At 37.3% G+C, this 27,826-nt stretch overlaps 1 protein-coding gene across 10 annotated transcripts; it reads right to left on the bottom strand.

Annotated features, from left to right (window-relative positions):
• Positions 1-1,004: 1,004 nt before the first annotated feature.
• Positions 1,005-27,016, bottom strand: ZBBX (zinc finger B-box domain containing). Of its 10 annotated transcripts, XM_042799901.1 has the most exons (21): positions 26,931-27,016; positions 26,564-26,695; positions 24,841-26,458; positions 23,070-23,194; positions 22,356-22,469; positions 20,672-20,765; positions 18,333-18,381; positions 18,080-18,189; positions 12,084-12,251; positions 11,470-11,644; positions 10,586-10,703; positions 9,925-10,055; positions 9,543-9,646; positions 9,105-9,211; positions 8,172-8,203; positions 6,597-6,832; positions 5,616-5,775; positions 4,927-5,082; positions 3,723-3,959; positions 2,152-2,287; positions 1,005-1,224 (listed from the first exon to the last, which is right to left on the bottom strand). In XM_042799901.1, the coding sequence occupies exons 3-21, from the start codon at positions 24,970-24,972 to the stop codon at positions 1,149-1,151; spliced, it is 2,460 nt and encodes an 819-aa protein (XP_042655835.1). In that variant the 5' UTR covers positions 24,973-26,458; positions 26,564-26,695; positions 26,931-27,016; the 3' UTR covers positions 1,005-1,148. The 10 variants fall into 10 exon arrangements, with proteins under 10 accessions (XP_042655835.1, XP_042655830.1, XP_042655824.1 ...); XM_042799896.1 differs by lacking the exon at positions 26,564-26,695 and having other exon boundaries at positions 26,931-27,001; XM_042799890.1 differs by lacking the exon at positions 26,931-27,016 and having other exon boundaries at positions 26,564-26,850.
• Between the last annotated feature and the right edge of the window lie 810 nt (positions 27,017-27,826).

Genomic DNA, 27,826 nt, shown 5'->3' on the forward strand with positions numbered 1-27,826 from the left:
CAAATAGAACATGATGAAAGAAGAAAATCTTTAAAGAATGCTGAAGCATGCTGCTGTGTCTGAGAACCCTAAAGATGTTACCAAAAGACACCACTTAGATCCTTTCAAAACTGTAACTTCCTGCCACCTCCACAGAAAACTACTCAACCACTGGGTACAGTTCAGCATCTCCTCAAAGGGAGAGCAGAAAGTACTTCAATGTAAAGAGGTTTCGGTGGCTGTGTCAGCATGTAACAGCCAAGTGACCTTTCACTGAAGTTATATTAATTGCATTTAACCTTACATTAACTGGGAAGGGGAGAAGAGGAAGAAGAAACCTTTTTATACAAATTCACAAGTACAGTTGAGGCTCATCATGATCAGAGAAATTAAAATGGTCTGATGAAATCAAAACCACCCAACATCACCTTTTAACCGTATTTCATCTTTCTTCTCTTAATTTTAAAAGGCCTGTAAGACAGCAACCTACAGTGCCGGTGAACTTGGTATGCTGAACGTAGCTCCCTCCAAACTGGCACCTTGGAACAGTGCAAGTAGTACAGTGCAGAAAGAAAACCGACTTCCCATCGATGCTGAGCAGAGGAAGCCAAGCTTACTGCTAGTATATGGTACCTGCTGAAATTAAGGAGTATAGCAGAAGTAGAACATACTGTGTAAAACTGTTAATTTTATTCTGCAAGATGGAAATCCCTTAGTGGTCAAATATATGATAGGGAGTGAAGTATACTAGACCTATTACACTTTCTACTATGCATCTCACCATATAAACTTGGCCATATTCAGACCCCCAATTTAAGAACACCCCGTTAATGCCTCTTGCACATTACCTCTCAGGTTGGCAATGTAAAACTACATCTGGAGACATAAAATTAAATCTGTAAGTGGGGAACCTTATACTGAATAAAAACTAAACAATATAAGAAATCCTAAAAAATAATAGCACAAGACCATTTTTCTTTTATTCTGTTACTTCTTCATACTAATAAAAAAAGCCAAAATCAAGGGATTTTTAAAGAATTTTTATTAACAGTTTTACAAAATAATCCTTAATAAATAATATAGTGAGCAGCATTCAAGACACCTCTTCATCTGCTTCTTGCTTTTGTATGATAGGTAAAGACAGAAATTGCAGAAAGTTCTTTGCATGTTCACTGTAATGAAAGAACCTGTTGCTGATCCTCCAGAATTTCTTCCTCATCATCCACTTGGCTTTCATCCCAGCCCCTTAAAAAAAACATACCACCGTGACTTTCAGTAGCTCAGATTCTTCAAGCTACTCTGTTTTAAGCCTTAGTGACATATGTTCACATATGTAGAACTAAAAGGCATGAAAATAGCTTTTGCTGTATATTTTGCAAGTGTACGTAACATTACAAGCTACTATATTCATTTTTTCCCTTCAGTTTTGTCACCTCTTAAACAAGTAGCAAGTAAATAACATTGTCACTACTGTGCCTTAACAGAGACATCCCACATCCTAGAAAAAGGTAAGCTAAGAAAATGGGTCTCATTTCTACTATCTGCACTATTTGCAAGTACTGTTTAGTTTTCTACTGACCTGCAATTTCAATATTATGAACAGTAAAAAAAAATAAACCCAAACAGAATCACCTATATTCAGACAGAATGCAGTTAACCTCAGAGTGTCTTGCTGACCCTTACTAGTTACAAGATCATAGTAAGAAACCAATGACAGACAGAACTTTGGGGAACTTCCTTGTTTCCAGTCATCTCCTTAGTCTCCAAGGCAGTACAACAGACATATCAGAGACAATGGTGAGTTAAATCTTATTAGCTCACCTGCTCACAACTGCTCTTTTTAAAGGTATATGACAACCAAAGAACTTAGATCATTTGTAATAGATGTACTTTGTAAATCTTAGTGCTGTATATTAACAAAAACTAATGCATTAAATAAAATATAATCCAAAAATTTATAGTTTGGAGTCTCAACAACAAAATATATCACTTAATTCTTAATCTGAGCTGCCTGAGAGTACTGCCTTGGAATGCTAAGGTAGAAACTAGGTCATGCTGACACTTGTAATCAGCACGTAAAGTACAATTAGAAAGTCAAGACTGGCTTTATCTCAGTCCTGGAAAGCCGTTTGGCATATTGAGCATTTCACAATATCAGAAAGTTTAACTTACCTGAGAGTATCAAATCTGCTGTGGTCTTTTAGCTCCAGGTTTTTATGAAAATCTGTAGTATTTCTACATAACCTCTCCGAGTGTCTTCTGGAGAAGGTGGTATCTTCAGAAGCCAAGCTGTAACGTTTTTCATGACCTGAAATACGGAGAGGGTTTGCTTCTAAGATGTTTATGCTGGTACAATATGCAACCTTGTATATAGGGCCCACTAATACCTACGCAAGCTCAAAATAGAGTAGCAAATTAGAACTTGGGTAGCTGACTAATGGTAACACATATTTAAAACAGAGTAACAGGATATATCCCATATCCACCAAAACAAATAGATAATCAGCTGGTGTCAAGGTCTATACTTCTTATACAACAGACATACATATACATTACTATTTTTCCAGCTAGCCGTAAGTCTTTGCTATGGACTTATAATTAAATGAAAAGTGTTCCAAGAAAGTAGAATGAAAAGAGAGAGGAAGAATGGGACAACTCAACAATAACTTCCCCCCTATTCATCTCTGAGCATATTCAGCGTGAATGTTCATTCTTCAAGTGTTAACAAGAGAAACTCTTCCAAAAAACACACAGGTTCTGGTGAGTACGTATCAAAAAAGGAAGGACAGCTGTCCTGAAATGTGGTATTTGGAAGCCTCAGAAGAGAGGTGTGAAAAAATACAGCAAAACCTAAGGTAAAAACATTTTCAAAGCTAGAACACTCTGGAATCCGGACTACTTTTGTACACTGAAGATGCATCATAGCCAGGACCTGCCAATATCAAAGCACCACAGCCACTCAGAGGGCAGGGACCACGGCACAGCCTAAGCGATGCAGTCTGTCAGGTCAAGTGCCTGAGACTCTTTGTGCCATAAGCAGCCTTATCTCCTCATTGAGATGGAACAGAAGCATCACAATATTTTATTTTTTCCTGTATTCAAAGAATAAAACCAGAACTCACTCATTCTGTTCAACCATAACCAACTGATCTTGTCTACCTACCATCTCCTCTACCCTCAAAAACCAAGGAGATGGGTTTAAAAAGATAGAGGAAAGGGGGTTGAGTCAAACCCCAAATGATAGGTAATACCATGTCTTCATGCCTTACTAGTGGCAGTTCTCATCAGGATAGATTTATAACCTTTCCTGTTCATCTCTTCCCCTTTTTGCTACCCTTGCATCAAATCACATCTAGCTTCTAACACCACCTGAGATGTTCATTATTAAATATCCAAAGAAAGGAAAACTATTTAAAAGAAATTTACGATATGAAATAATACCTAGCAATCCCGCAGATTTTTGCAACAAAATGCAAAGGATTGAAAAAAAAAATTAAAGAAATTGCATGAAAGAGTTTGCTTCTACTAAATTAAGGGTAGGTTAAAACATGATCAAATGGAAGTAAACCACTGTTCAACCACAAAAGTCTTGCATCATCAAATCATTTAGTACATTTTTGCATCAGCTAGATCTGAGAAGGCATATTAAATAGCTACTTGTTTTCATTATTTTACCTGTTAGCATGAGGGAAAAAAAAAAAAAAAAAACAAAAACAAAACAAAACAGCAGTATTGCCACTTACCTGTATAACTTTGTAATTCTTTTTCCAGAGTAAGCAGGGCTTCTTGGTCAGCATTATATTCCCAAAGATACTCATCTTGTTTAGTTACATCAAGGTATTTGTGTTTTGATATCTCGCTCTCAACTCTAAACACACACTTAAGTGAACTCTTTGGTCTTGGCTGTGTGCTTGTTGGACAGTTTCCAGTTAGTTTACAGTGTGGCATATTTGCTGACCAAGGTGTTCTAAAATCATTCCCTGAAATAACAGAAAAGGTCACAAGTTCTAATAATTCAAGATTTCACACACAAAGATAATTTTATCTCGGCTCATTAATGATATTAATTGTAGTTAAAATTATGAGTTGGTCTGAACAGATCATTATTTTTTCTTCAGATTGTAAATTAATAAATGTGTGTGTATATATATATAATAAAGAGTTATATTATATATATATATAATAAAGAATTTACGACTATCTTGGGAAGTAGCACCTTATGCTTCAGGGGTATCTTTCAGAAAAAAAAAATTTGATTTAAATTGTATGTACGATGGCACAAATTTTGGGGAAGGGGAGAGGCGAAGAATGTGTGTAGAAAGCTTGAAACTTTGGTTTTGTCTTTTTTTAATTTAAGGCAACATAAAATATAGACACATTCAAATATTTTTCTGGTATTCAAAACTGACAGTTTCAATTTCTGCACATAGCATTTTTAAAATTGAAATGCCAAACTGGTTGCTTCAGATGAGAGAAATAATGTAAGCTACATTCCTTGAGATGAAGACTGTTGAAACTGAGAAAAGTAACTAAAAAGTGCAGATGCAGTTATGCATTACGTGTTTCCTTGTTTCTTATAGTTTGTGCAATAAGACTTATTTCAGTAGTATGATGAAATCTTTTACTAGCTCAAAACCACATTGTACTAGACAGTTTATCATTTAAATTTTCAATCTAGGAAGGGAGTAATGGGGTAGAGGTAGGAGTAGAAACTAAGCATAATAAAAAGAATTATTAGTGACAGCTGGTAAGAGATCATTTTTAACTCATAAGCCCATTCTTATGAAAACAATGCCATGTATATAAACCATTATGCCCAAAATGCAAATACACAGAAGCAGATATAAAAATAACCTAAATTCAATAGAATCATCACAGTGTTTCTACTTTTTACATAAGAAAAATTAATCTGTTAAAGTAGGACCTCAAAGCTGCTGCTGTCCTTACCTGGGTAATAACTCCATGCTACCATCTGGGGAGAAATTCTGTTTTGAGTCTCCAAACCACTTGAAGGTCTATTCAACTGACTATCTAAGACACCTCGAACTATAGAATTATCGGCATATTTGCTTAAGCTCCTTTCAGCAACCCACTTCCCATCTCCTGAAATTAACAAGTAGTAGAGGAAATTATTTGCAGGTTTTGTGTTAATACGCATTTACTGTCGCTATGTTTGCTTCATTCAGTATGTGTGATTTAAAGAAGTCATACAACAAATTTTCTACACATAATGTAAAGAAAAAAAGTCATAAATATCACATTAACAAGACTAAATTCAAAGGATTAATATTCATGTTCACCAATCATTTCACATGTCGTTTCATTAAAACACCATTAAAAGCATTTTTTTGTGAGGTATATTATGCACAAAGAAAAGCAGAAATTCCTACTGGAACCAAATTCTCAGGGGATATAAAGAAGCATATAAACCTAAGGCATTATACTGTCGTAATTTACCCCAAGGTAGTAAGTTTACTTTACCTTACCACAGCACCACTCCTGTGTGTTGGCATGACTGTAAGCCCAAAGTGATTTCTAAAAGCAAGCTAGATCCAAGTTAGATGAAGAGAAGGCTGTGTTCCAGCAACAGTGACAAATATGTATATCGTTTGAGGATTGTATTCGTACGCCATTACCTGGGAATGGGATACTACTGTCCACAGGGCTGGAGTCAGCACACGGTGAAGAACACGCTTCAAGCACTACATGATTAGGGTTTGCACCTACAACAAAGAAACCTTCAAGTCCCCAATACTGTGTAGAACCAGATTTCTGTCTTTTTGCTACATCCTGCAACTTGAATAAAACACAAAGATATTAGAAACAAGAAAAGAAACAGGAAACTTTGTAAGTTGCCCTTGCACGTTTATATTAATAAAATGCTCATTTCATAAAACTTGGAATGATTCTGATAGCCTGGTATAATAAATATTCATAAGGGTGATGGTTCTGCTTGATATATGCTTTAAAATCCCATAAACTTCAATTACTAATGTTCTGAGAGTTTGAGTCTATTCTTCTGCTATAGACATAAAAAGCACTTTTTCTTTGTTTCCACTTATCTTTGTGTACATCAACTGAAGTAATACTGTTTAACAAGGACTTCAAATCTAATGTCCCAAACTCCTCCGAGATTTTTTGCTTTCAATTTTATTTTCAGCAAAAGAACATCTGAATAATCTAGGTTAGGTAAGAGTACCTACAATTTTTGGCATACAATCAAGAGGTGAAATGACCTTGATACTAAAATGGGAAGAGCTGTCTTCTCCCGCAACACACCCTTTTTTGTCCAAAACTAGTCTGGTCTTTCTTTTGCTTTTTTTGAAAATCAACAGAAGACTGACAATACAAAGTGGAAAGCACAGATGCCTTCGTCCCCTACATATGAAATATGGTAGGCAGTGACAACGCTCTGATTAAAACGATAATCCCGATTGGTTTGGGGCCAGGTTTCTGGAGAAGAACAGGGAAAAGCAGTAGCATATTTCATGGTAACCACACAACTATCACTATCTCTCAGCTGATTCAGGAACATGCTATGTTGCCTCATGCTAAACTGGGAAATCAGATTAAGCAACATAATTATCTATGTAGCAATTAAAGATGTAATATTTTACCGCTGAAGACTTTGTAATTACAGGCAAACCCAAACTCTGACTACTGCAGACGCTGTCCAGTTCTTGTGACTCTTCATTGGTTTTCTCAAGGAGATATCTATTGCTCATTAGTTCGGGAAGGTTAGAGGTCTTCTCAGGTAGTTTACAGGAGCTAAATGATCTTCTCATAGTCTTCAGTTTAATACTCTCCTTTTGCACTACATTTCTTTCAAGAGGACTGTAGACAACCATTTTTTCTACAAGAGTATGACAAAATAATGAAAACATGATGAATTTTTTAATGGAAACGAGTATGAATTATAAGATGCAAGCCTACTATATTTTCTTCATGAACTTAAAATATGAAACATCCATTGAAGGTACCGCTAAGCCACAAAATTACAAGTACAGGTAACTTTCATTAGCTTCCTGCCACCATACACGGACTAGACTTACCAGGTAGCAGTACCAGTTCTGTATCTAATGCATATGCTCCTGTACATCATTATCTATGAAAACATTAGATCTTAATAACAATCTTAACGTGTTTCTAACCACTGCTTCAAGCTAATGTAATTTTTCACATTTAGGATGCTATAATCTAACCAGAAGCAGCTTAAGAACTGCAATAGTAGCAACTTCATAAAATTTCTTTAAAAGCGTTATAATGGCTTGAAATACATACTATCAGGCTGTGAATGACTCTCCAAGCTGTTTTTCTTTGTTTGTAGAAGACATAGCCATTTTATTTTTTTTATCCTGTGCCCAAAGAAGCACATAAATCACATCTCATTAGTCAGCTCTTGTTTGCTTTTTCACATCTGAAGACTTAAATAAGCAGTTTCTTGAGCTGAGCAGCACAAAGAGAACAAGTGCTAGGTCTGAAGTGCTGGAGCAATTGTTCAGTACTTGCAAGAATAAGAAATTAATTACCTTTACATTAGAACTTATTTCTTAATATTATAAAAGTGACAATGTATTTTACATAGTCTTAAGGCACAGAGTATGATCTTTGGGATCCTTTAAGAGAGCCACAAAATAAAGCTGTCAAACTTTCCTGGTGATTTCACTGACATGCAACAGGCACTGGAATACTTATATATAAATGATGATCTTTCATGCAGAACAGGTAACCATTTATAGTTTCTCAACCGATCTATCTAAAAGCGTTTTTCTGTATAAAAAGGACACGTGTCATGCATTAAATCTAATACAGTACAAACTGACAGATTTGCAAGATCACTTAATTTGCTTTATAACAAGTTTGTTTTCAGTATACAGCTCATTGGGGCAGTCTCTCCCTCAAATATGAGCTCAGAGCTGTGAGATTACTGTCACATTGAATGCCTATCATTTCAAAATCACTTGCACAGCCCATTAAATTGTGGCCAAGGCTCCTACAGAGCTCAGGGAATAGTACATAATTTCACAGTCTTGAATTACTTTTTTCAGACAGCCCTCACAGTTGACTAGCATATCCTATATGGAGAATGATAAAACTCCATACACTATTTTTTGTGCTTATATCTTTGCATTTATATTATACAAATATTTCAAAATTTATACAAAATATATACAAATATATTCCAAATTTACCTTGAGAAATTTCTTGAGAAGAAACGGGATTTCTGTCAAGAGGAAAAGGTAAAATATATTGAGTGTCAGCTGTGAAAGTTAAATGACAAGATCACTTTCCCATTATGCCTGCAGTTTCTCTTGACAAAAGGTCTGGTATCGTGTTGTTCTGATCTGCAGCTGCTGAACCACTTTGAAACCAAGGAAGGAGGAAAGACCAGAAGAAAGCAACATAAAAAAAACCAGACCACATCTAATCATAAATATATTTTGGGAGACCAGAAGAATTGCACACGTATTGTTAATGTATTAGGACTCTGAGTTTTGCCTGGAATTATAAAATTAGTTGAGTGAGAGTATCTTAGAAGTACACAACACTGACCAATTACAATCGAGATTATTACCTGTATTTCAGGACATAGACATATAAAGAAATGTACCTTACACGGTTTAACATTGGAGTGATCAAGCAAACAAAATAAAGTCATTCCAAAGCGATGTCTCTCTAGTTACAGACAATTAATACACCTCGTTGGCTCACTGACAAAGTCAAAGATACAAACTAACTATTCAATAACTTTAATGGTAAACGTGTCCTATGGCTGATAACTGCCAAATTGTTCTCAGAATGTCTTACAAATCAGTCATCAAATCATTAGGTCATTCAAATAAAAACTTTCAAGGACAAACACCAGCAATCACAGACAGGATCTTGAAAGAAATGGAAAGGAAGTGAAGGCAGGAACTAAACATCACGATACTGGCACAGTCTATGCCTTGTGCCAAGGATGAGAAAATGTACGTTAACCATGTCTTAAAACAATTTACAACCAAGGATTCGCCTCTTTCATATGAAGCATGACGGTCTGCAAATAAAAGCAGCGGTTTCTTACGAATGTGCCTAAATCAGAAGATAGGATTATTCTCTTTTCCAAATATCTGCATTTCTGATACCTTCCACAGTGCTTGAGTGGTTCAGTTTTTCCTTGCTTATTCATTCCCACAGCCTCAGCTTCCATCACAAAGAAGTTAGACGATTCTTCCAAGTCTTTGTCATAAGACTAATTAAAAACCAAAACAAAAACATATTCAGCAATAGATTAACATTTAAAAAAAAACCCAAAACATTAACTCAAGTGATTAAAAGCCTGCAGATTTTACTTTTGTATAATTTCTATATAGTAAAGGTCCTTGGACACAATAGAAAAAAACTACAGGGAACCTTTGGAAAGATAAATTTTTCACATTTGTATGGAAAAAATAAACAATGTGCCAATATTTTTTAAAATTATAAATTATTTAACTGTTGCTACTTTAAATATTTAAAAGATCAATATTTAAACAAATCAGACCACTGTGAAGATTCAATAAAATCCTTTATTATATACTTACATCATCAAGGAACTCAATTTTCAAAGAGGACTCTCGACTTTGAGAAATAGTGTTGGGTTCTGCCTCTCTAAAAACAGATGTCCAGTATCTCTTCACCTCTTCAACTATGAAATATAATTAATTTGATGTATTACCTTTTTCCTTATAAGTATATTTATTGTATATTATAAACATATAATATAAATGTATGTAATAAATATGAATATATATTATAAAAATACAATCTTTTTATTTTTTATTAAGTATTATACATTTCTTTCATTATTGTTACTTTCTCTAAGCAGGAACTGCTTACATGTGTAACTGTTCAGCAAACAGCAAACAAAACCAATCCCAAAAAAACATATTTAAGTTAGATAAAACAAACAGAAATCTATTACACCTGTTAAGTCACTGACATCATCATCATCATCTCCTTCTCCCCCTCCTCCAAACACAGCCTGATGTACACTTGGTGTTTGCACAGGCCTTAAATCTTTAACGCAACTCCCAGAAATTTGTTTAATAGGAGTTCTAAAAAAGGGAAAGAAATCAATCTTAAAAGTGTCATCATTTTTTCACATGCAATATCACAATCATTAAAAAAAAAAACAACAAAACAACAACAACAAAAAAAAAAAACACCACACTACTTACTACAGCACTATTAACTGCTACTGAAAAGCAGCAACTCTTCCTGATTTCATGGAGATGACCTCACACCTCAGGGCCTAACAAAACAACTCTGTAACATTTATAAAATTATCCTGAAGATCGTACTTCCTTTTTTCTCTGTAGCAAATGTCCCAAAATCAAGCAACCAAGTATCACTACCAGTCTTCAAATTCTACAATAAACTGGTAGCAAAGAGAATCCCTCCAAATATTACCTCTGCAGTAATTCTGAAATATTAAGCCATCAAGTCTGGTTATAATGCTTATTAAAATACAGCACCCTGTACAAAGTCACCTTAACTCTTGCTAATACATCTAATATTTTTAAAGTTTTGATGGAATTTTTGTATTTCTGACTTCTTTTATTAGTACCAGCAATTTCAACAATACCTTCTGTATTTCTTAAGCAACAGTTTCTCCATGTAGCTCAGGCCATCCTTGAATTCAATTTGGATAGGTTCCTTCATAACTGTAAGATTGGTCTGTACCTCACAAATTCCCACAGGTTCTATTAGAATTGTTTGAAAAGAAAAAAAAAAAACAAAAAACACTTATACAGCTATTCAGATTTATAAGCTTGCTATTTCACTACATTATTTTTGAATGAATGTCACATTAGTAGTCTATGCATAGCTAAGTCTTTGCATAAGTCCAAAATTTAAACAGCCACCAATATTAGGAAAAAAAAAAAAAAGAGAAAAGGAAATCAGTGTAAGATTTTTTGTACATAAATACACAAAGAACAACCAGCTATGGACTAGAGGAAAGAGACTAGTTTGCACAAATCCAATCAGACAAGAGGGTTTTCTCATATTTTTCCATGCATACTTCAACTGATTGCATCTTTTCACTGGGACAAAGAAATATTAAAAGCCTGTGGAAGGCAAGCAGAAAATACACTGTGATACAACATACAAAACCCTGAGCCATGCACATTCCTTGTCTCAGTTAAAAGCTGTAACTTTATGCTTAAGCATTACAGCTCATATTAAAGTCTCACGTGAGAATGCCATAAAAAAGTGCAGGGATACAAGCTAAACAACCTGGCCAACGCCACTGCTCATTACAAGAACTGAGATAAACACTAATCTGCACGTTATTACAAAAAACTTCAGAGGTTGCTGTTAATTTATAAAGGAACGTAAGAAAGAAAACTTAAGAATCAACATTTACTATTCTAATAGAACATCCAGCTTCACTAAACAAAAATCTGTTCTCTCACCAAAATGGCTCCTAATGTTTTTAAAATGTGATTAAAACAGAAAAAATCCTACCTGATAGGACCTCACTGGCACGCAGTTGTTCTCTGTGATCACAATTACCTTTTCTCCATTGAAGCAATGCTTCCTGAAAAGACTTTGCAGATTCCTCCTCATTAAATACACCATTTAGTAATAATCCTCCGTCCTGTTTTTCAAGGGCTGTACAGGCTGATTCTGATGACGGCTCCTAAATCAGTGCCACAACATCATTAATACAGCACTTCTGATGATAATCCTCTCCCCAGTTACACACAAGAGCAACAACATCTTTAGTGTCGGCTATGGAAATGCAGCACCCTGTTTTCTCGGCTTAGCCTAGCTGCCCTGGTAAATCAAGATGACTCAATTTTTATGTGGTCTTGCTCACAACTAACTTGCAATGTTCCATTAACAGCAAAATAAATAAATAAATAAGTTTGTATAAGCACACCCAAAAAGTTTGAACTTAAATGCTTTTAGTAGACAGAAAGCAGTAGCCACTGAGAGCCCTCGTGAACAGGGGCCCGTGGGCTGTGCAAGGCCAGTAGCCGGATCCCTCACTTGCCACACTCCAGAAAAACCAAAGGCCAGTCTACCTAAGGTGTCCTAAACAAAAAGAATATTTTTTTCCCCGACCTGTACACTACCTCAGCACTGCCTACTGATGTTAAGAGAGATGAAAACTTGTCTGATGTGACCTGATGCTTGCTGTTTACTTTCTTCTGCTCATGATTAATTTTCGATTCATTCAAATTTACTTCCTTGAAGAAGCGATCAATGACTTTCAGCTTTCCAACATGTATATCAGCTTCTGTCTGTTAATGAAACATTATGAAACCATAAATTTATTATAAATATACTCAAACACTCCAACAAACAGCATATTAAAAGCAGGTAGGTAACTATATACTGAAGAGTGATAGTGATATAAGCATGTAATAATTTCAATAATCGACAGTGTGCAAATGTGTGAGCAGAAATTCTATAATCTGAATATTCCATTAGGTACTACACAAGACAGACTAAGCGAGGCCTTTTATGCAGCACAAATCATTTAAAACTAATTTATGAGCTATGTTCTTTATTAATAAAGTTCTGCTTACTGAAGCTTTTTAGTAGACAGAAGCACATCTGTAAAGGTCAACATGAGGAAAATGTTCATTTAAGGAACTAACTGGAATATCTGTTCACACACAAAAAATAGTCGAGTAAAATCCAAACTATAAAGATGAGTTTGACTGAAATAGCTACAGAAGAAGATTAAGTTTTACTCACTGGGACTTCACTGATTTGCAACCTTCACTAGAAAGAAAATTACTGTGAAAATGTAATATGAAGGTTTTTGATTACCAACTCTTGAATCATTATCAAGAAAAAACAAAACGTACCTTATGTTCATCCTTTCCTACGTCCCTGCCCTATGCACAAAGACCAGAAGGAAGATCCCTTGTCTATAAAATCCTCAAGTAAGGTACATATTCTTACCACAGAAGCACAAGAGCGGTCCAGGTACAGGCAGAAAGTGTAACCAGGAAGAGTCAAAAATGTCAAGCAGCCATTGCAAAACTGGAAAGTACTCACATCTCCTCCTTTCCACCTACTCTACACTATAATCGACCCAGGGACTTTGCAGATGCTGGTTGCACATTAAATAGCACTTGTGACATGCCAGCCAGTATGCAGGGAGACTAACCTCTTCCAAGAGCAGTTATTTTTCCCTTTTGCAGTCTTCCTCTGATTCTTATATCACAATGTAGGATGAATAAGGTTCAAAGTTTGCTACGTGAACAGGTGTGTTTTGTCTTTTTCCTCGATCTTAATAGTCCTTAGCCATCCATAACTGACCATTTTTTCCCCACTATCAACAACATGTTCCTAACACACATGGAGATCACAGTAGTATATCCTTAAACTGAAAAAAGAGGGGAATTTCCCTCTGTGGTTGCCCTTCTCCTTGGCTCATTCTGTCTCCTATGGTACACGCATTCAAAAGTACATAGCTAAAGAGTGTGTTGATTTCTTTTTCACCACATGAAGAAAAGAATGTCAACATTACAGTAGAAGTCACATTCCTCTGAAGGAGATAATTTTATTGACATAGCTTGATACATCTGCTCTCTTTGAGCAAGCACAGTTGCGTTACGTATGGCTCTTTTTGGTACTCTGGCACACAGTATATAATAGCATATCAATACTTGAAAGGCTCACCCTGCTGTGTTATTTGTATAAACAACATGAACATCTTAATTGAGATTTTTCTCAATTGCTTCAAAGTACTTAAGCAAGAACTGCAAAACTGATTTTAGAGAATAATTGCAAAGCTAATTTGTTCTGGCCTCATGTTAAACTTCCCAGCAGTTGAACTAAGACACTAATTTTCTGCTATTTCAGTTGGTAAGGCATCAAAAACACCTACTCCCAAAGCAGCAGTCAGGAACGGGGCAGGAGAGAGTCCAGGGCAGAAGCAACATGACCCATCGGGAAAGTTGGAAAGCACTTCTCTAGATTGTCACAGCTAGAGTGATTGCATTGAAATTTTCTATTGCATAATTTCTCTAAACACAGCCTTTCGTCCTCACTCACACAAGCAAAAACTCTAGATCAAGAATTACATAACCTCACTTGGACTGTTATATCCTTCTCCCCCTTTGAAAAAAATGGGATTACAGCTGTTTTCTATTCCAAATGCAAAAGACACCTTTTGCTTCTAATTCTTGCACTGTTCTGTTAGCTCCCCTTATTAAGGGGCAGTTTCTAACTAATCTAGGAGTAGGATTGGAGGAAAGAGGGAAGAAGATGGGCAGCAGGACAAAGAGAATCACAACAACAAAGGTGGAATTCTCCCAACAGAGCTGGAGTGAACACAGCCCTCCATGATTCTGTTTCAATCCTTGTATTCTTCCACTGAACCGCTCTATGACCTTTAATCCCCACAAATAAACTTCCAAAATCTCAATCCAGTTTGTTTACCACCAAAAATGAGATAAGTAGCTTATCCCTTTGGAAAGAAAAAAAAAAAAAAAAAAAAAGGTCTAAAAGAGAACGCATTACAAATGTCAAGATTTATCACCAATACCTTACTATCACTACCACTCAGTTTCCAGTCCTAGCTTTAAAAGATCTGCTACACTCTATTGAAAAAAAAAAATAAAATCCTAAACAGTCTGCATTTAGTTGTGTGTGGTGAATTATTTTTATATCCATGCAAAATAGCTTGTGGAAAAACTTTTATATCCACTGCCTAACTCTGGATATCACATCATCCCAAAAAGATTATTTATCACTGGCTCTTCATTACTCACAGGATGGTGTATCCTTCTGCAACTGCCTTAAATTCTCACCTGAAGTTTTTCCATCAAATGACATAATCTTTCTACTAACACACTATAAGCAAGGATCATTTCAGCAAGAACATATTTATCAGACCAATAGCTTTAACAATTTACTGCATTACTAAAAGGATTTTATTTCTGCAAAGAATGAGATGATCAAATAAATTTTAGCAGGATAACTGAATGACCTAGCCAGTGACATCACCGAAAAGTAAAATTTGCCTTAATAAAAATCTCATATGGTAGGAATGAAATAGGGTCTTAAGTCGATGTATCTACATTTTCTATGCTTACGCTAGTGCGCATCCTCACTATAAAGTAACTCTGAGTCTTTGGAATCGTAACAATGAAATAGGAATCCAGACATTTTTTCATAAAGTTTCTGACATGGCTTTTCTTTGATTCATTTAGTCCAGATATAAAACAGTCACCATTAACGCAGGAATGAACGAAAATTAAAACAAGCATAATAATATGTATTTGAAAAGGTATTTAAAAAAGTGAATCATGGCATTTATCAAAACCAAATTTGGAATAACCTTACAATAACAAACATAGTGGTTTTTACAAAAGATAAAATCTAAAATGCATGTGCAATTTGGTCCAAAAAAAGTTGTTACAACCCATGTATGAAATACAATCAGATATTATGCATGAGAAATTTAAGTTCGTTACAATTAAGTGTTATACAATAATTCTAGGAAGAAACTTTACTACCCTCATTATAAAATTATAAAACTTTTATTGTTCCATAACAGATATGCAACAAAGTTGTATGTCAGAAGCTGGGTATTACTGCACTGAAAAATAAAACTACACACAATTTAAGTGTCCACTGTACTGCGTAACATTTTACTTCCATCACACTGTATTCCTTTGTGAGTGGAATCCCAATATGAAAGAATCAGGAATGCTGACAGTAGCATTGGAAATAAGTGACTTAATTATAAGCAGGAAGTCAGAGTTTCAAGCTTCATTATAATTGTACTTAAGTAACACAGATTGTTAAATACTCACAAGGGTATGTAATAGTCTTTGACTAAAGAACAAACACCTTTGACCAATTTTAGTACTTACAAATTTTTTTTTTCTAGACTGCTTAACATCCAACAATTTGGAAGTCTCAAATGCACCAATAAGAGTATTTCAAATAGCCTGTGTAAAAATCCCCTCACCCAGCAATTTGTTACATATTTCCAACCACATAACACCACCATTGGTTCAGTTTAACTGTTTTCCGAGGTGTGCATAACTATAAAATCCATCAAGGCAACAGAAAAGGCAGCATGATTTTTTTTTTTTCAATAACTATCGCAATAAAACAGCTATGCTGTTTGCTTCCATGACAACTTTTAACTGAAAAAAAAAAAAAAAAAAAAAAAAAAAACAAACAAACACAAACGAACAAAAAACACAAAACAACTTTTGACTGACTAAGCAAGCCCCACGCGGTAGCGTGGCAGTAACCCCTTCGTAACGGGAGCGGGAATGAGGAACCGGGCAGCAGCGCCTCACCCGAGGGGGCCGGGACGCCGGGGCCAAAGCAAATGACGGCTCCGCCACCTGAGGGGCCGTTCCCGCCGCGCGCGCTCCGGCGGGACCCCCGCGTGGGGGAGGGGGCGGGGCCTCAGCTGCGGCCGGAGCGTCCTGTGGGGGCGCAGCGCCGCCTGGCGGCCCGCCACGGCCGGGACGGCGGGGCTCCCACCGGCCACAGGCTGCGGTGGGACCGCGCGGGAGCAACTCGCAGGAGAAAGAGGGTTAAAAAAAAAAAAAAAACAAAAATCCCACAGTTTGCACTGTTGGGGATGTTCAGCTTGAGTACACTGAGAGGGTATAGATTTGGCGGTGAGGGTTAATGAAATGGGGGGGGGGGGGGGGGGGGGAAGAGAAAAAAAGAACAAAGAAGCAAAATCCCAGTGGCTTTGGTGCCAGGGAATCTTAGAAGAAATTTAAAATCCACAGGTATTTTTTCCCTCATGAAAAAACATGAAAACAATCTACACAAATAAAATACCTGTTCCTTCGGTTTCGAGTGTTAGCAGCTCCAACTGCTGTAATTTGCTATGAAAGCAATATGAATATATCATGGTACATACTACAAAGTAGAAGATCTTTTTAAGAGAGATGCTACTTCTTTAGAAAAAAATGTTATTTTATTATGCAACTGTACGGGGCTGTATCATATTCTGGAGGCTCCTATTTATACTTGCTAAAAGGCAAAATCTCTATTAAATATAAATCACCTCATACTTGATAATACTAATTTGCACTCTAAACACAGCCTGCAAGTGCCAGCTCCGGAAACAGTCAAAACTAAAAATGTGCCCTGGTGCTTATCAAATTATTTTAAAAATTAAAAAATATTCACAGACCACTCAATTTTGACCTGTTTGCCTGAAACCATATGTCTTATTTTAATCATACAGTAGCATTCTTCAGTTAAGAGATCAGTCTTCTTCAGTTACACTCACATGCTGGGCAAATTAATAGAAGTACAGCTTATAGAAACTCCCTGTTAAAGAACTGATAACAGTTCTGATGACAGAATCTGTTAATCTGTTTCCTTGCCATTCAGTGAGATCAGTGCATAAAACCTCCCTTTTACTTATGCACACTAAATAGTTATCACAGCAAGAAATCCTAAAGTGGATATCACCAACATATTTTGGGAAATAAATGCAAAAAAAATCTATTAGTATGATTTCAATTCCAGCGAGATATTTAAATAAGGTGGGATCAAATTAATCTCAAATATTTAGGCAATTTTTTCCTCTTTTTAAGTTGCTGCACATCTAATAGTCGCTATGGCACCTCAAGCTGACCATTTTAGAGAGTCTTATTTTCCGCAGCAGAACAAACTGCAAAAATAAGGTATTGACAAATCTTCAATTCACCAGAAAAGCTAAGGCTAAAAGTTCAAATGGACTCCTTGACTTTTATCATTTCAAAGTAGCAACACTGCCATCAAAATGATTCCTTTTTACGGAAGGGGCAGAGGCAGCTAGCGTGACGACTTCCACAGACTATCGTGATACAGCTGTACCCTACAGAAGAGCTACAGTACTGCTCAGATCTGCACGTAGGTACCTCCAGATGTAGGTCTCTTCATGAAGGAACCTGGAGTGAATTCCAGGTCAGACAGCCTGGCTGGGCAGACCATACAGAGCTTACAGCCTGGACAAACCCAAGGTAATCTATTACACAACATATTACACTATATAACACACGTATGTCTAGACAATGCCACAAAGCCACTATACATACACATTATATTCTGTTGCTATAGAGTAATTTTTAAATCATTTGCTTACCAGGAGCGCACTCTTAATTTCACCTAGTCCATATGCTATCCCCTTCACTTCAGGTTTTTCATGACCTACAGCATTTGCCATTTCATGCTTAAATGGTTCTTCCACTGACTCTGAAAAAACAAACAAAAGCACTCCAACAAACACTGTACTCCAGCCTCTGATTTCTCTATTGCTTAATTGCAGCAACCTCCAAAAACCAGACACTCTACTGGAAGTTTGTGAGTTTTTATTTAGTTAACAAAGATGTCTTTACCTTGCATCTGTTCTTTGAGTATTTGCAACTTCACCTTTCCCGAAGAAACCTATATGGAAGAATATTTACATATATAGAGAGATATATGTAAGTTGCTAGTAAAAATAAATAAAAGTGTAACTTCTATAGAATTAAAATGTTTCTAGGAAAACAGCCAAGCATGGATTTAGAGAGAAAACTCCTTGTATTGATCATGACAGGCATTAAGTCTGTGACTAGTTTCCTCGGTGATGTGGCACCGTCCCCATTTGCCCAGCCAGGCACAGACCTGCACAACTTCCAGAGTCCTGGTGCCCTCGGCCCCACTGGCAGCCTGCGAAGCCTGCTGCACACAGATCTACCTATAGTTTCTTGCTGGGGGAAGGTGTTGGTTTGTTTACCTCCTGCTTCTCCTCATTACCCTTCTATGAACTAGAACCCCAGTAACTAATCATTTTCAACATTTTTGCTTCTCTGTTTTTTCCCTGCAAACAGAGCCCACGCTAATTGTTCACTTTCCTCTACGCATTCTTATGCATCTTCAGGCATTTTAATTTTGCCCTTTCGAAAATTCTGTCCCATGCATCTTCTCCTTAGCCATCACAGCTGAAATCTGAAGTCTTTGAAGTAGTAACAGCTCTGAGTTGCTTGTTTCAGAGAAGGGGAAAGAGAAAAAGGTGGGTTAAAGAAAACCTCTTCATTCTGATCCTCTCTTCTCATCATAGACAAGTAGGCAATTTTATTGAAATTGAGTGTACTGGCTGAGAAGACCTTCACACCAAACTGCTGCTGCTTCAAAAGACTTCAAATAGGAACTGCGACAGCTTAGTCTGAGGTTGTCATTGTCTGGTTTTTTTCTTCAGACTTATGTGTGCCTTATTTCAGCCACTTTCAAATGGTCTCTCTTAATTAACAGCTCTCATTTCAACACAGCATATGTAGGCTAGCTTCCAGAAAAAAAAAAATCATAAGAGAAAACTCTCTTTTTATGTCCCACTTGGTCCAATTTGCACGCCTCTCCAGACTCATCAATGTCTGCTAAAGGAAAGAGGAAGTATCTCTAAGTTGAAATAGTTTGGATTTGGGGATCCCCTACAGATTTTTCGTACTAATTCATGGGACAAGTAAAGAACATAAGCTCTGTTATCACAACTGGTATTTTAACGGCACTCGTGAACATTATTTGATGATGGATACACCCAATGCTTGCTTCCGTGACGTATAAAGCCTCGAGGACAAGAGCCTAAGCTATTAAAATTATAAATTTATTTCACCGGAGAATTAAATACTAAGTTATTACAGTTCAAAGTGGTAACACTCCCTACAAGGTCCAGTCTTCAGCTACTTACAAATTTGAACAACTTTTACCATTCCCATATGCCTGCCTTATCCTTAATATTTTTTGAGAGCTTGAGCAAAATTTCCATAGTCATTTCCAAAAGGAAATAAGGGGAAAATACCCCATTGTCTACATATTAAAAAGAGAACAAATTTTCCACGATCCATCAGCGAATTTCTACATCCCTCCTTTTAGGACTGAACAAGGACATCATAAAACAAGAGCCAACTGATAAACCTATTCCACATTTTAAAATGCTCAGAAGCCTTCAATCTCAGTCCATGAGAATGGACTGACTCCAGTCCTTGTCCAAGAGAATGCTTCAAGATCTGTTTAACCCACACTTGACCAACTGGCACCAGTCCTCAAGGGATGAATGTAAGACTTTTCCAGTTACTGTGGGTCAAGAGGCAAGCTGGGTTCTCAGTCTTCTTGTGTACTTACTGAAAGAAATCCAGAAGCATCATAAAAAAGCTTTATAGGACACGCAGATTCGGGGGGGAAGGAGAGAATGAACCACAGAGTCATATGGAAGCTCCACTGTGAATTCAGATGCCATTACACAGTGACTAAGTTAAAGAAAAACTTTAACTGTAGTATATTTTAATGTTGTATGCCTTTCTTATAGCTTTTATCTATGAAGATAGAGAACTTCAAAATTTCACATGAAGCCCTGTATTTGAAACTCATAATGGACATAAGAGCTTTGAAAGACAGGCTTCTGATGACTTCCCTCACTACCAAATTAGACTTACAATATTAAATCTGTAGAAGTGATGATAATTTGCTATATATTGCAATTAAAAAAACAAATCACCAAAAAGAACTTTATGTTCCTCCAGTTCAAAGGAAACCATAAGCTTGGCATGGAAAAATAAACCATTAGAAGTTTTACTCAGAAGGTGATTAACCTTTTATTTTTACAGTATTTAAAACTCCCATGTTCCGTAGCATAAATCTAGTTCTAAATCTTGTTTTGTTTTAAATAGCTTTACCTGCAAATATACTGATAGTTTACTACCTTATTATTGTTTTCTTTGCTTTGTGACAAAACTTGGGCTTGGATGGTTATTGGTCCTGCCTGTCCAGATTTCCAACGATAAGCACTTGATTTCCTATGAACCAAGAACAAGGAAGAACTTACAAATGATGTCTTCTGTAAGCAAGAGAAGCATAAAGGTTTTTCTTCAGTTTTTTAAATAAGAACAGAGCATCACTAAAATATTTGTCTTTACAATCATCACTTCCCCAAAACACAAACACCTCCCCTTCCACTGAAACCTGCTTCACACATCTACTTTAATAGTAGTAAATAATACATTAAATGTATACGAAAGTACTTATTTTTAGACCATCAAATTGGTCTAAGTTTTTAAACATAAGAAAATCCCATCAATTCTCTGAGGTTGGTTTTAGAAGAATAAAAATGTAACAGGAACACACTTCAGACAAGTGTTCCTTGTCCCAATTTGCTCCAGGGCATTCATCCAGCACAGCAAAAGGCCAGCATCTTTTAATAAGCCAGGAACACATACCTACAATTAAGATTTTGGTGACTGTCTGTTTAGATATTGACTACTATGACAAACATGGAAGATAGTCAAGAGGAATTCAAGACTAAAGGAGATTAAACAGTGATCTTTGGCTCTAGCATGCAGCATAATACTATGCTGCATAATATTTAGCAAGTTTTCAAATTACTGATCTACTTTGTTTTACAGAAAAACAAACATAGAGCAAAACAAACTGAAGTATACAAAACAAGGGGTAAGGAAAACATAGAGGAGGAAAGAGGAATGATCTTCCCACCAATGGTGCAAATACCAACGATTCCTGTCGTGTGAGCTCACCATAACAACACTATCAGGGTCTGAAGGTACAGGACCATGAGAACAAGACAAGAACAACTGCAGGAGAACAATGTGGGGAAAAAAGTGCCCCATGTTCTCTGGAAAAAATTACCTCAACAGCTCAAGCAAAAGTTTACAGAGTTGCAAACAGCAGACCCTTAGCATTACCAAGACTAAAGCACCAAGGTATCCAAGGCACTTGTACCTCCAGTGTCATGGTATGTCAGGCAGAAATACAAAAAAAAGGAAGCAGATCTTGCAGAGATTTGCTAGCATTCAGAGTGAGCCAGTAACAGAGCTGAGAGATTTAAACTTCCACCCTAGCACTTGCTTCATTACATTACGCTTACTTTCCAAGTCATGTTTTCCATCATACAGATGTCTTTCTGAGAAGCTACACAGATGCATGCAACACAGGATCAAAGCATTAATCAAAGATGAAGAACAGCATCCTCTTTAGAAACTTCAGGAAATTAGACTGAAATAATGGAAGAGAAACTTTCTGTCTCCTGCTTTAAAACTAAGGTGACAAATATGATTGGACAGGGGAGAAAGGGACAAGAGGGATTAAATGAGGAAGAAGGATCTCTGCCACTGAAGGAATATCCCTGCCAAGAAGGATTTGTTAGTTTTCTACTTCCAAAAGAAAAAAAAAAAATCACATGAGAGTTTAAAAATAAGAAAGCAATAGGATAAGAATAAGAAAGCACATTTATCAGCGGGAAGAAAGATGAGAGAGGAGACTGAACACTACTGTGAATTCCAGACTTGGCAAGAGATCCCATCTGGGGCAGGGGGAGATGTCAAGGGAGCATCTCATTGGATTCCTCTATTTGAAACAGAAATTTAACCTACTTTCTCTCTTCTTTTTCTCTGCTCATGTTTGACTGTAGTTGCCTTAATTTCTTCTCCATCTCTTTGTTTTCTGCTTCCAACTGCACTTTCTCCGACTGCAATTCTCTGACAGTTCTGGAGGAATTAAAGTATTAAAATATTCATTAGAAATTACATGAAAGACAGTAAGGTACCTGAGGAAGTTTAAAGCGGCAAGAAAAAAAAAAGTTTAAAAATTTGTCATTAAAGGCACATCACCATTCTAACTCCCAGCAAGACTGAAAACAGTTCTGGAAAATTTAGGGCAGGCCAGGTGCAAACTCAGGGACACAAGAATACCTCATTACAGAGGGGTATGCTGACAGTGATATGGCTACTCCAATCCAAACTTTAGAGTGGCCAACATAAAACTGATACAATTGTGCCTGTATTCAGAAAGGTTTCTTGCATAATTATATTAAAATAAACTATCCCAGTGAATTCTTTAGTATTGCTTGTTTACAAAGTATATATGTTAGATATATAGAATTATAAAACCTAGAACTTACTCAGAAAGTAGATTAAAGCCTAAGAAAAGAGAGGCTTAAGGATAAAACCACAGGGAAAACACTAGAAAAGAAACATCATGATTCTTCTTGCTCTTACACAAATAAGCTCTTCTATTTAATGTTGCATTAAAACTTATTCAAAATGATGAAATAACATCTCTATCACAATCAGATAAAATGCACTTACTTTGCTTTTAACCTCACAGAGGTTCCAGTTTTTGAGCCTGGGAGTATTACAAAATTGTTGCTGTTCATGATGCCCAGTATGATCTTCTCTAAAAAAGAGAATTTCACTGATCTACAATTAGCAACCTGTTGAAATGGGAATTTGATTGAAATTAAAACAGTAAAAACTTGTTACAAATCCAAAATTATTAGTGCATAGGAGAGAAATGGAGCACAGAACTTGTTTATATGAAGTACCAATAAAACCCTAGAGCAACTCTAAATTAAATTTAAGTGAAAGAAAAACTTTTTATTACAGTTATGATACCAGGGAAAAGATTTACTTGTCTGTTTCATTCAGATGATTCCCTAAAGTTCAATGAAAGCAGTTTAATATTAAATAAAACACAGCTTTCTTGAACCAAACCCACAGAAAGCACAGCGAAAGAGAAAATTGTATCAATGGCTATGAAGTCAAACCATCTCAACTGATTTGGAAAGATAAATGTCCTGTGTCATATACAGACTGATACAAGACAATACGGTAACTCGCAGAGCAGAGTTACTCCCTGCTCTCAAAACTCCAAGACAGTGATATTTTAAAGACAATTTTTTTCCCCAGGTTGTAAAATACTCTTCCAACAAGCAAGTTCATACAGCACGGAGTCCAAACTGAAGCTTAACATGCATACCCTACCTGCGCTAGAATGTTTGCAGCATAACTAGTACAGACTAAGCAGGCTGCTGGAAGAAACATGCCAACACTCGATTTCAAGCACAGTGCCAAAGCTGAACGTTTACTTGTGCTGCTGGGATGCACATGGAAAAGATAAAAAAACATTATGGTCCAGAGACTTATAGCTAACAGGACTTTGGAAACTGTTCTTCAACTGCTGGCTATCAGATTCCAGCTGAAAGCAGGATTTAATTGAAATGATGTGGGGAAGCTCAGTATTTGAAATACACCGAATGTGTAACTGATCTCAACAGCAACAGCTCAGCTGCCTGTTTGCACATAAACCTGAAAATAACCATTAATACAGTTAAAATGTGTCCAAATAATACCTCCATCCATGAGGCAAAACACCTGCCAATGGCACATTACCAACAGTTAAAACAGCTGGTGCCACGGAACCTAAAAGCAGGGACATTTCCGTGCTGACAGAAATGTCAGATGTGCGCACAAAACGTGTTCCTTACTGTGCTGGAAAAAACAAGCACTCCTTTTTTTCTTATCGCTTAAAACCCATCATTCTTTTATCACGTTCTCAGATAAAACAAGATTCTATTAGAATAGAAGATGATTCTTCTATTGGTGAATGTGTGCTAGCAGGACTAGCACCTCTAGACAGGCAGAGATAACACACTGGTTTTGACGTAGCCCAAGGACTATCTAATACTAAAAACAGATGTAAATGACTGAAGCCAGCTTACCAAGCTCAAGAAGGGAAAGCAGTTAACTCCTATAAATGATATTTTTAAATAAACTTTAACATATTCCATTGGAAGCAAATATTTAAAGAGGTAACTTAAAACTTGTGATACTATCAGCGATAAAACCGTCTACAAAGTTTCAGGAAGACAGTAATACTGAGTGGATAAAAAAAAAAGCATCAAGTTATAAGTAACAGGGGATAGAGAGAAGGTGATCAACAACCTGAATTGTTCTAAAAAAATACCTAAATTCATTTACCAGGTATTAGAACATAATCCTACTTTTTATAAGAACTGCTGTTAATCCCTGAGACTGCAACACTCACAGTTAAACATACCCGACTTGGGGAAATACTCACCCTTAGCTTGTCCTCAAGTACCCAGGAGACAGGCTGTCGGGACAGCCAGGGAAGGCCACCAAAGGCAAGGACAAATGTGGCAAACCCAAACTTCTCTGAAACAAACTCTGTACTTTGAAACAGACTTGTCATTTAAATATAGAGTTCCCTTTTTCTGTGTGCTTTTTGTTTAACTAATCCCTTTAATATGTACGACAATTTTCCAGAGAGGCAAAGAATAAAGCAGCTCATCAACATAAATAAATCAAGCATTAATTACCCACGTCCTTTCTGCCTGCTCTTCTACACACACTAATACTCAAATTTCATCATTTTAGCAGATTCCTCTGTGCTGCTAGTAGGTATGCAGTACAACTGAACAAACCAGAAACTGCTAAATGAAATTTAAGTCAATTTTAAAGCCTGCATAGCTAAATGAACACAAATTCCATACATCCTGTATCTCAGCTTAGCTCAAATTTCTTCCTAATCAGTTTAAAGATAGCTTTATAACTTAAAAACAGCTGAAGATGGCTGCAGTTTATTTCAAACTACAGGAGTTTAACTAGAGCAGACTAAATTCCAAAAGCTTTCTCACATCAATAAACCCATAAAATCCAAAGGGATACTACTGTACACATAATAGCCCATACCCAATTATCATAACCATGAACATGGATTTCATGCTAGACTGAGTCCTATCCACTTACTAATAATTCAAACCAAACTATTTCATTTGAAGAAGAATTCTTAGGGCAACAAAAAATTCATCTAGCAGTTCTCTCCACCCATTTGCCATTAATTATATCAACTGAAACTCTCAGACCTCTGGTCCTTCCAAGCATTTAACATTTCACTGATTAGTGGGGGAAAAAAAAAAAAAAAGTCACATTAATAAAAAACACCAAAAAAAACCGTACAAACTTTGATTGCCTTATAAATCTGCACCTAACAACTAATCTAAATCCAGCAGTCAGTTATGCTAATGTAATCTCAGTCTCTCACAGTAAACTCGTATTTTCCATGCCCCGATTATCTGTGACATCAACCATTTCAAACTTCACTATTTCTAAACAAATTCTCCATTTCCGTTTAATGCTGTATACAACATGCATCAAATAAAATCATGAAACCCTGATTAAAATAGCAAAATGATACCTTCCCTTAATTATTTTCCCATACTGAGCAATTTTGTCACACACTGGAAAGATGTATTGTCTCAATGACTCCTGAGAAGTCAACACCTACTTCTACCAGTTGCTCATCTTGCAGTTTAACCAAACTTCCATAGTTTAACCAAAACCTATTATTTCAACTTCAAGTAACTTCAAACATGAAAGACACTAGCAGAATGGATCTCTGTGTCTCCATTAAGTCTACAAAAAAAAAAAAAAATAATCACCTTAGCAAGTATGTTACATGAGATCATGCCTTATCATCCACATTATATAGCAACAGTAATTGCCTTGTGAACTCCAGCAAAAGCATTGCCCAGAAGCAAACAGAGCAAGTGAAGCAGCAGGTGGGGATAAAACCAAGTGAATGAATGGACCAAAGTCAGTACTTGCCTTTAATGCTTCTATCAAACTCTAGTTTCTGCTAAGCAGGGCTCACAGATTTCAGTCAGTCCAGAAGACAGCTGTAAGAAAATACAGAACAACCCAGAAGGAGAGACAAAAATGGTATTAAAAATTAAAAAAAAAAAAAAATATCACCAAACTCCAAGAAAAACAAACCCACCAACCTGCTGTCAAAGCAGTGGGCTTTTTTTGTTTATTTCGTTATTGATGGCTCTGTTTTTAAAAAGACTGATGCACGGGGTAGGAAGGACAGGGAAGCAGGAAACTGCCTAGAATTTCACCCTAAACCCAGAAAGCTGTAAGGTGGGGGAGAAAGAGAAAAGTGTTGAGGACGATCACAAATTCCAGCTGTGAGGCGACGGGTTCCCGGACAGGCCTTGGCAGCGCTCGCACCTCTCCCCCCCCCACGCTCCCTCAGCCCAGCGGCGGGCGGCAACTCCCTGGGAGGGACGCGCTTGCTCGGCGGGAGCCTTAGCCCCTGTGGGGAACCCCCCACCCCCGGGTCCCCCCGCGGCCCGGCTCCCCGCTCACCCCCCCGGGGATCGGGCCGGGCCGCTCCGGCCCCGCTTCCCCTCAGCGCTGCCGCCGTTCCCATGGCAGCGCGGCGAGGAGAGTCCATTTGACCCTAGGCGGGAGGTGGGGGGAATGTTGGAAGAGACTACTCCGTGCGGCGGGGGGGTCTCCGCCCGCCACGGAGTCGGCGGCCATGGCCGCCTTGTGTGGCCCCGGAGCTGCGGGCTGCAGTCAGCGCTGAAGGGGAGCCAAGGCAGGCTTCCGCCTCTCTTGGCTCCCTCCAGCTGGCCGGGCCACAAATTTCACTCACTGCCTTTAAAGCTGACCCTGAATGTCCCTTTGCAGCAAGGAGATGTGCCTCTGCGGCCACCACACGCACTGTCAACAGCCATCGGGCCCGCAAGCCCCTCCAAAAATCCCGAAAGGGGAGCACGCTTACAGCACTTCTATGCCCTGACTTCGAAGTTTTCAGGATGTAGTTTCTTCACATTTTTCTCCCCAACATAAGCACGAAGGCTTTTCTACAATGAAAACAAAAATACAATGGCTGGTGTTTTCACGCTATTGCCTATGCAAACTGCGCTCCTCCCAGCAGAAGGGATAGGCAATGCCCTGAAAAGCTTGGCCGGGGGGGATTTGTCTCAAAATATATTGACTGTCCGCCCATTCCAGCAGAGATAGAGCTACCTTTCGGTAGATAAATCCATTTGGTGCAGAGCTGTGCTGCAAAAAGAAGCCACGTCCACTCCTCAGCACCCATGTCCTGCTGCTGCCGCAAGCGTTCCCATCTCATTTCAATCTTTATTCCCAAAGCCACTGCAAAACGTGCCTCGGTTTATCTTTGTATCTGGGCTCTTCCCTGTTTTTATTCTAACATCATTTATTCAGAACTTCGTCTCGGGAGGCACCAATAC

This window comes from Tyto alba, unplaced genomic scaffold, assembly GCF_018691265.1.
Source record: "Tyto alba isolate M040663 unplaced genomic scaffold, T.alba_DEE_v4.0 Super-Scaffold_10, whole genome shotgun sequence".
NCBI lineage: Eukaryota > Metazoa > Chordata > Aves > Strigiformes > Tytonidae > Tyto > Tyto alba.

Coding starts and splice junctions, on each gene's coding strand:
- ZBBX (XM_042799883.1), bottom strand. CDS start 23,888: ATGTTTTTTTATCTTTTCCATGTGCATCCCAGCAGCACAAGTAAACGT. Junction 12,252..18,079: donor AAATTAAGAGTGCGCTCCTG/GTAAGCAAATGA, acceptor TTTCATTAACAG/ACAGAAGCTGATATACATGT. Junction 11,645..12,083: donor CATCAGTAGGCAGTGCTGAG/GTAGTGTACAGG, acceptor GCACTGATTTAG/GAGCCGTCATCAGAATCAGC.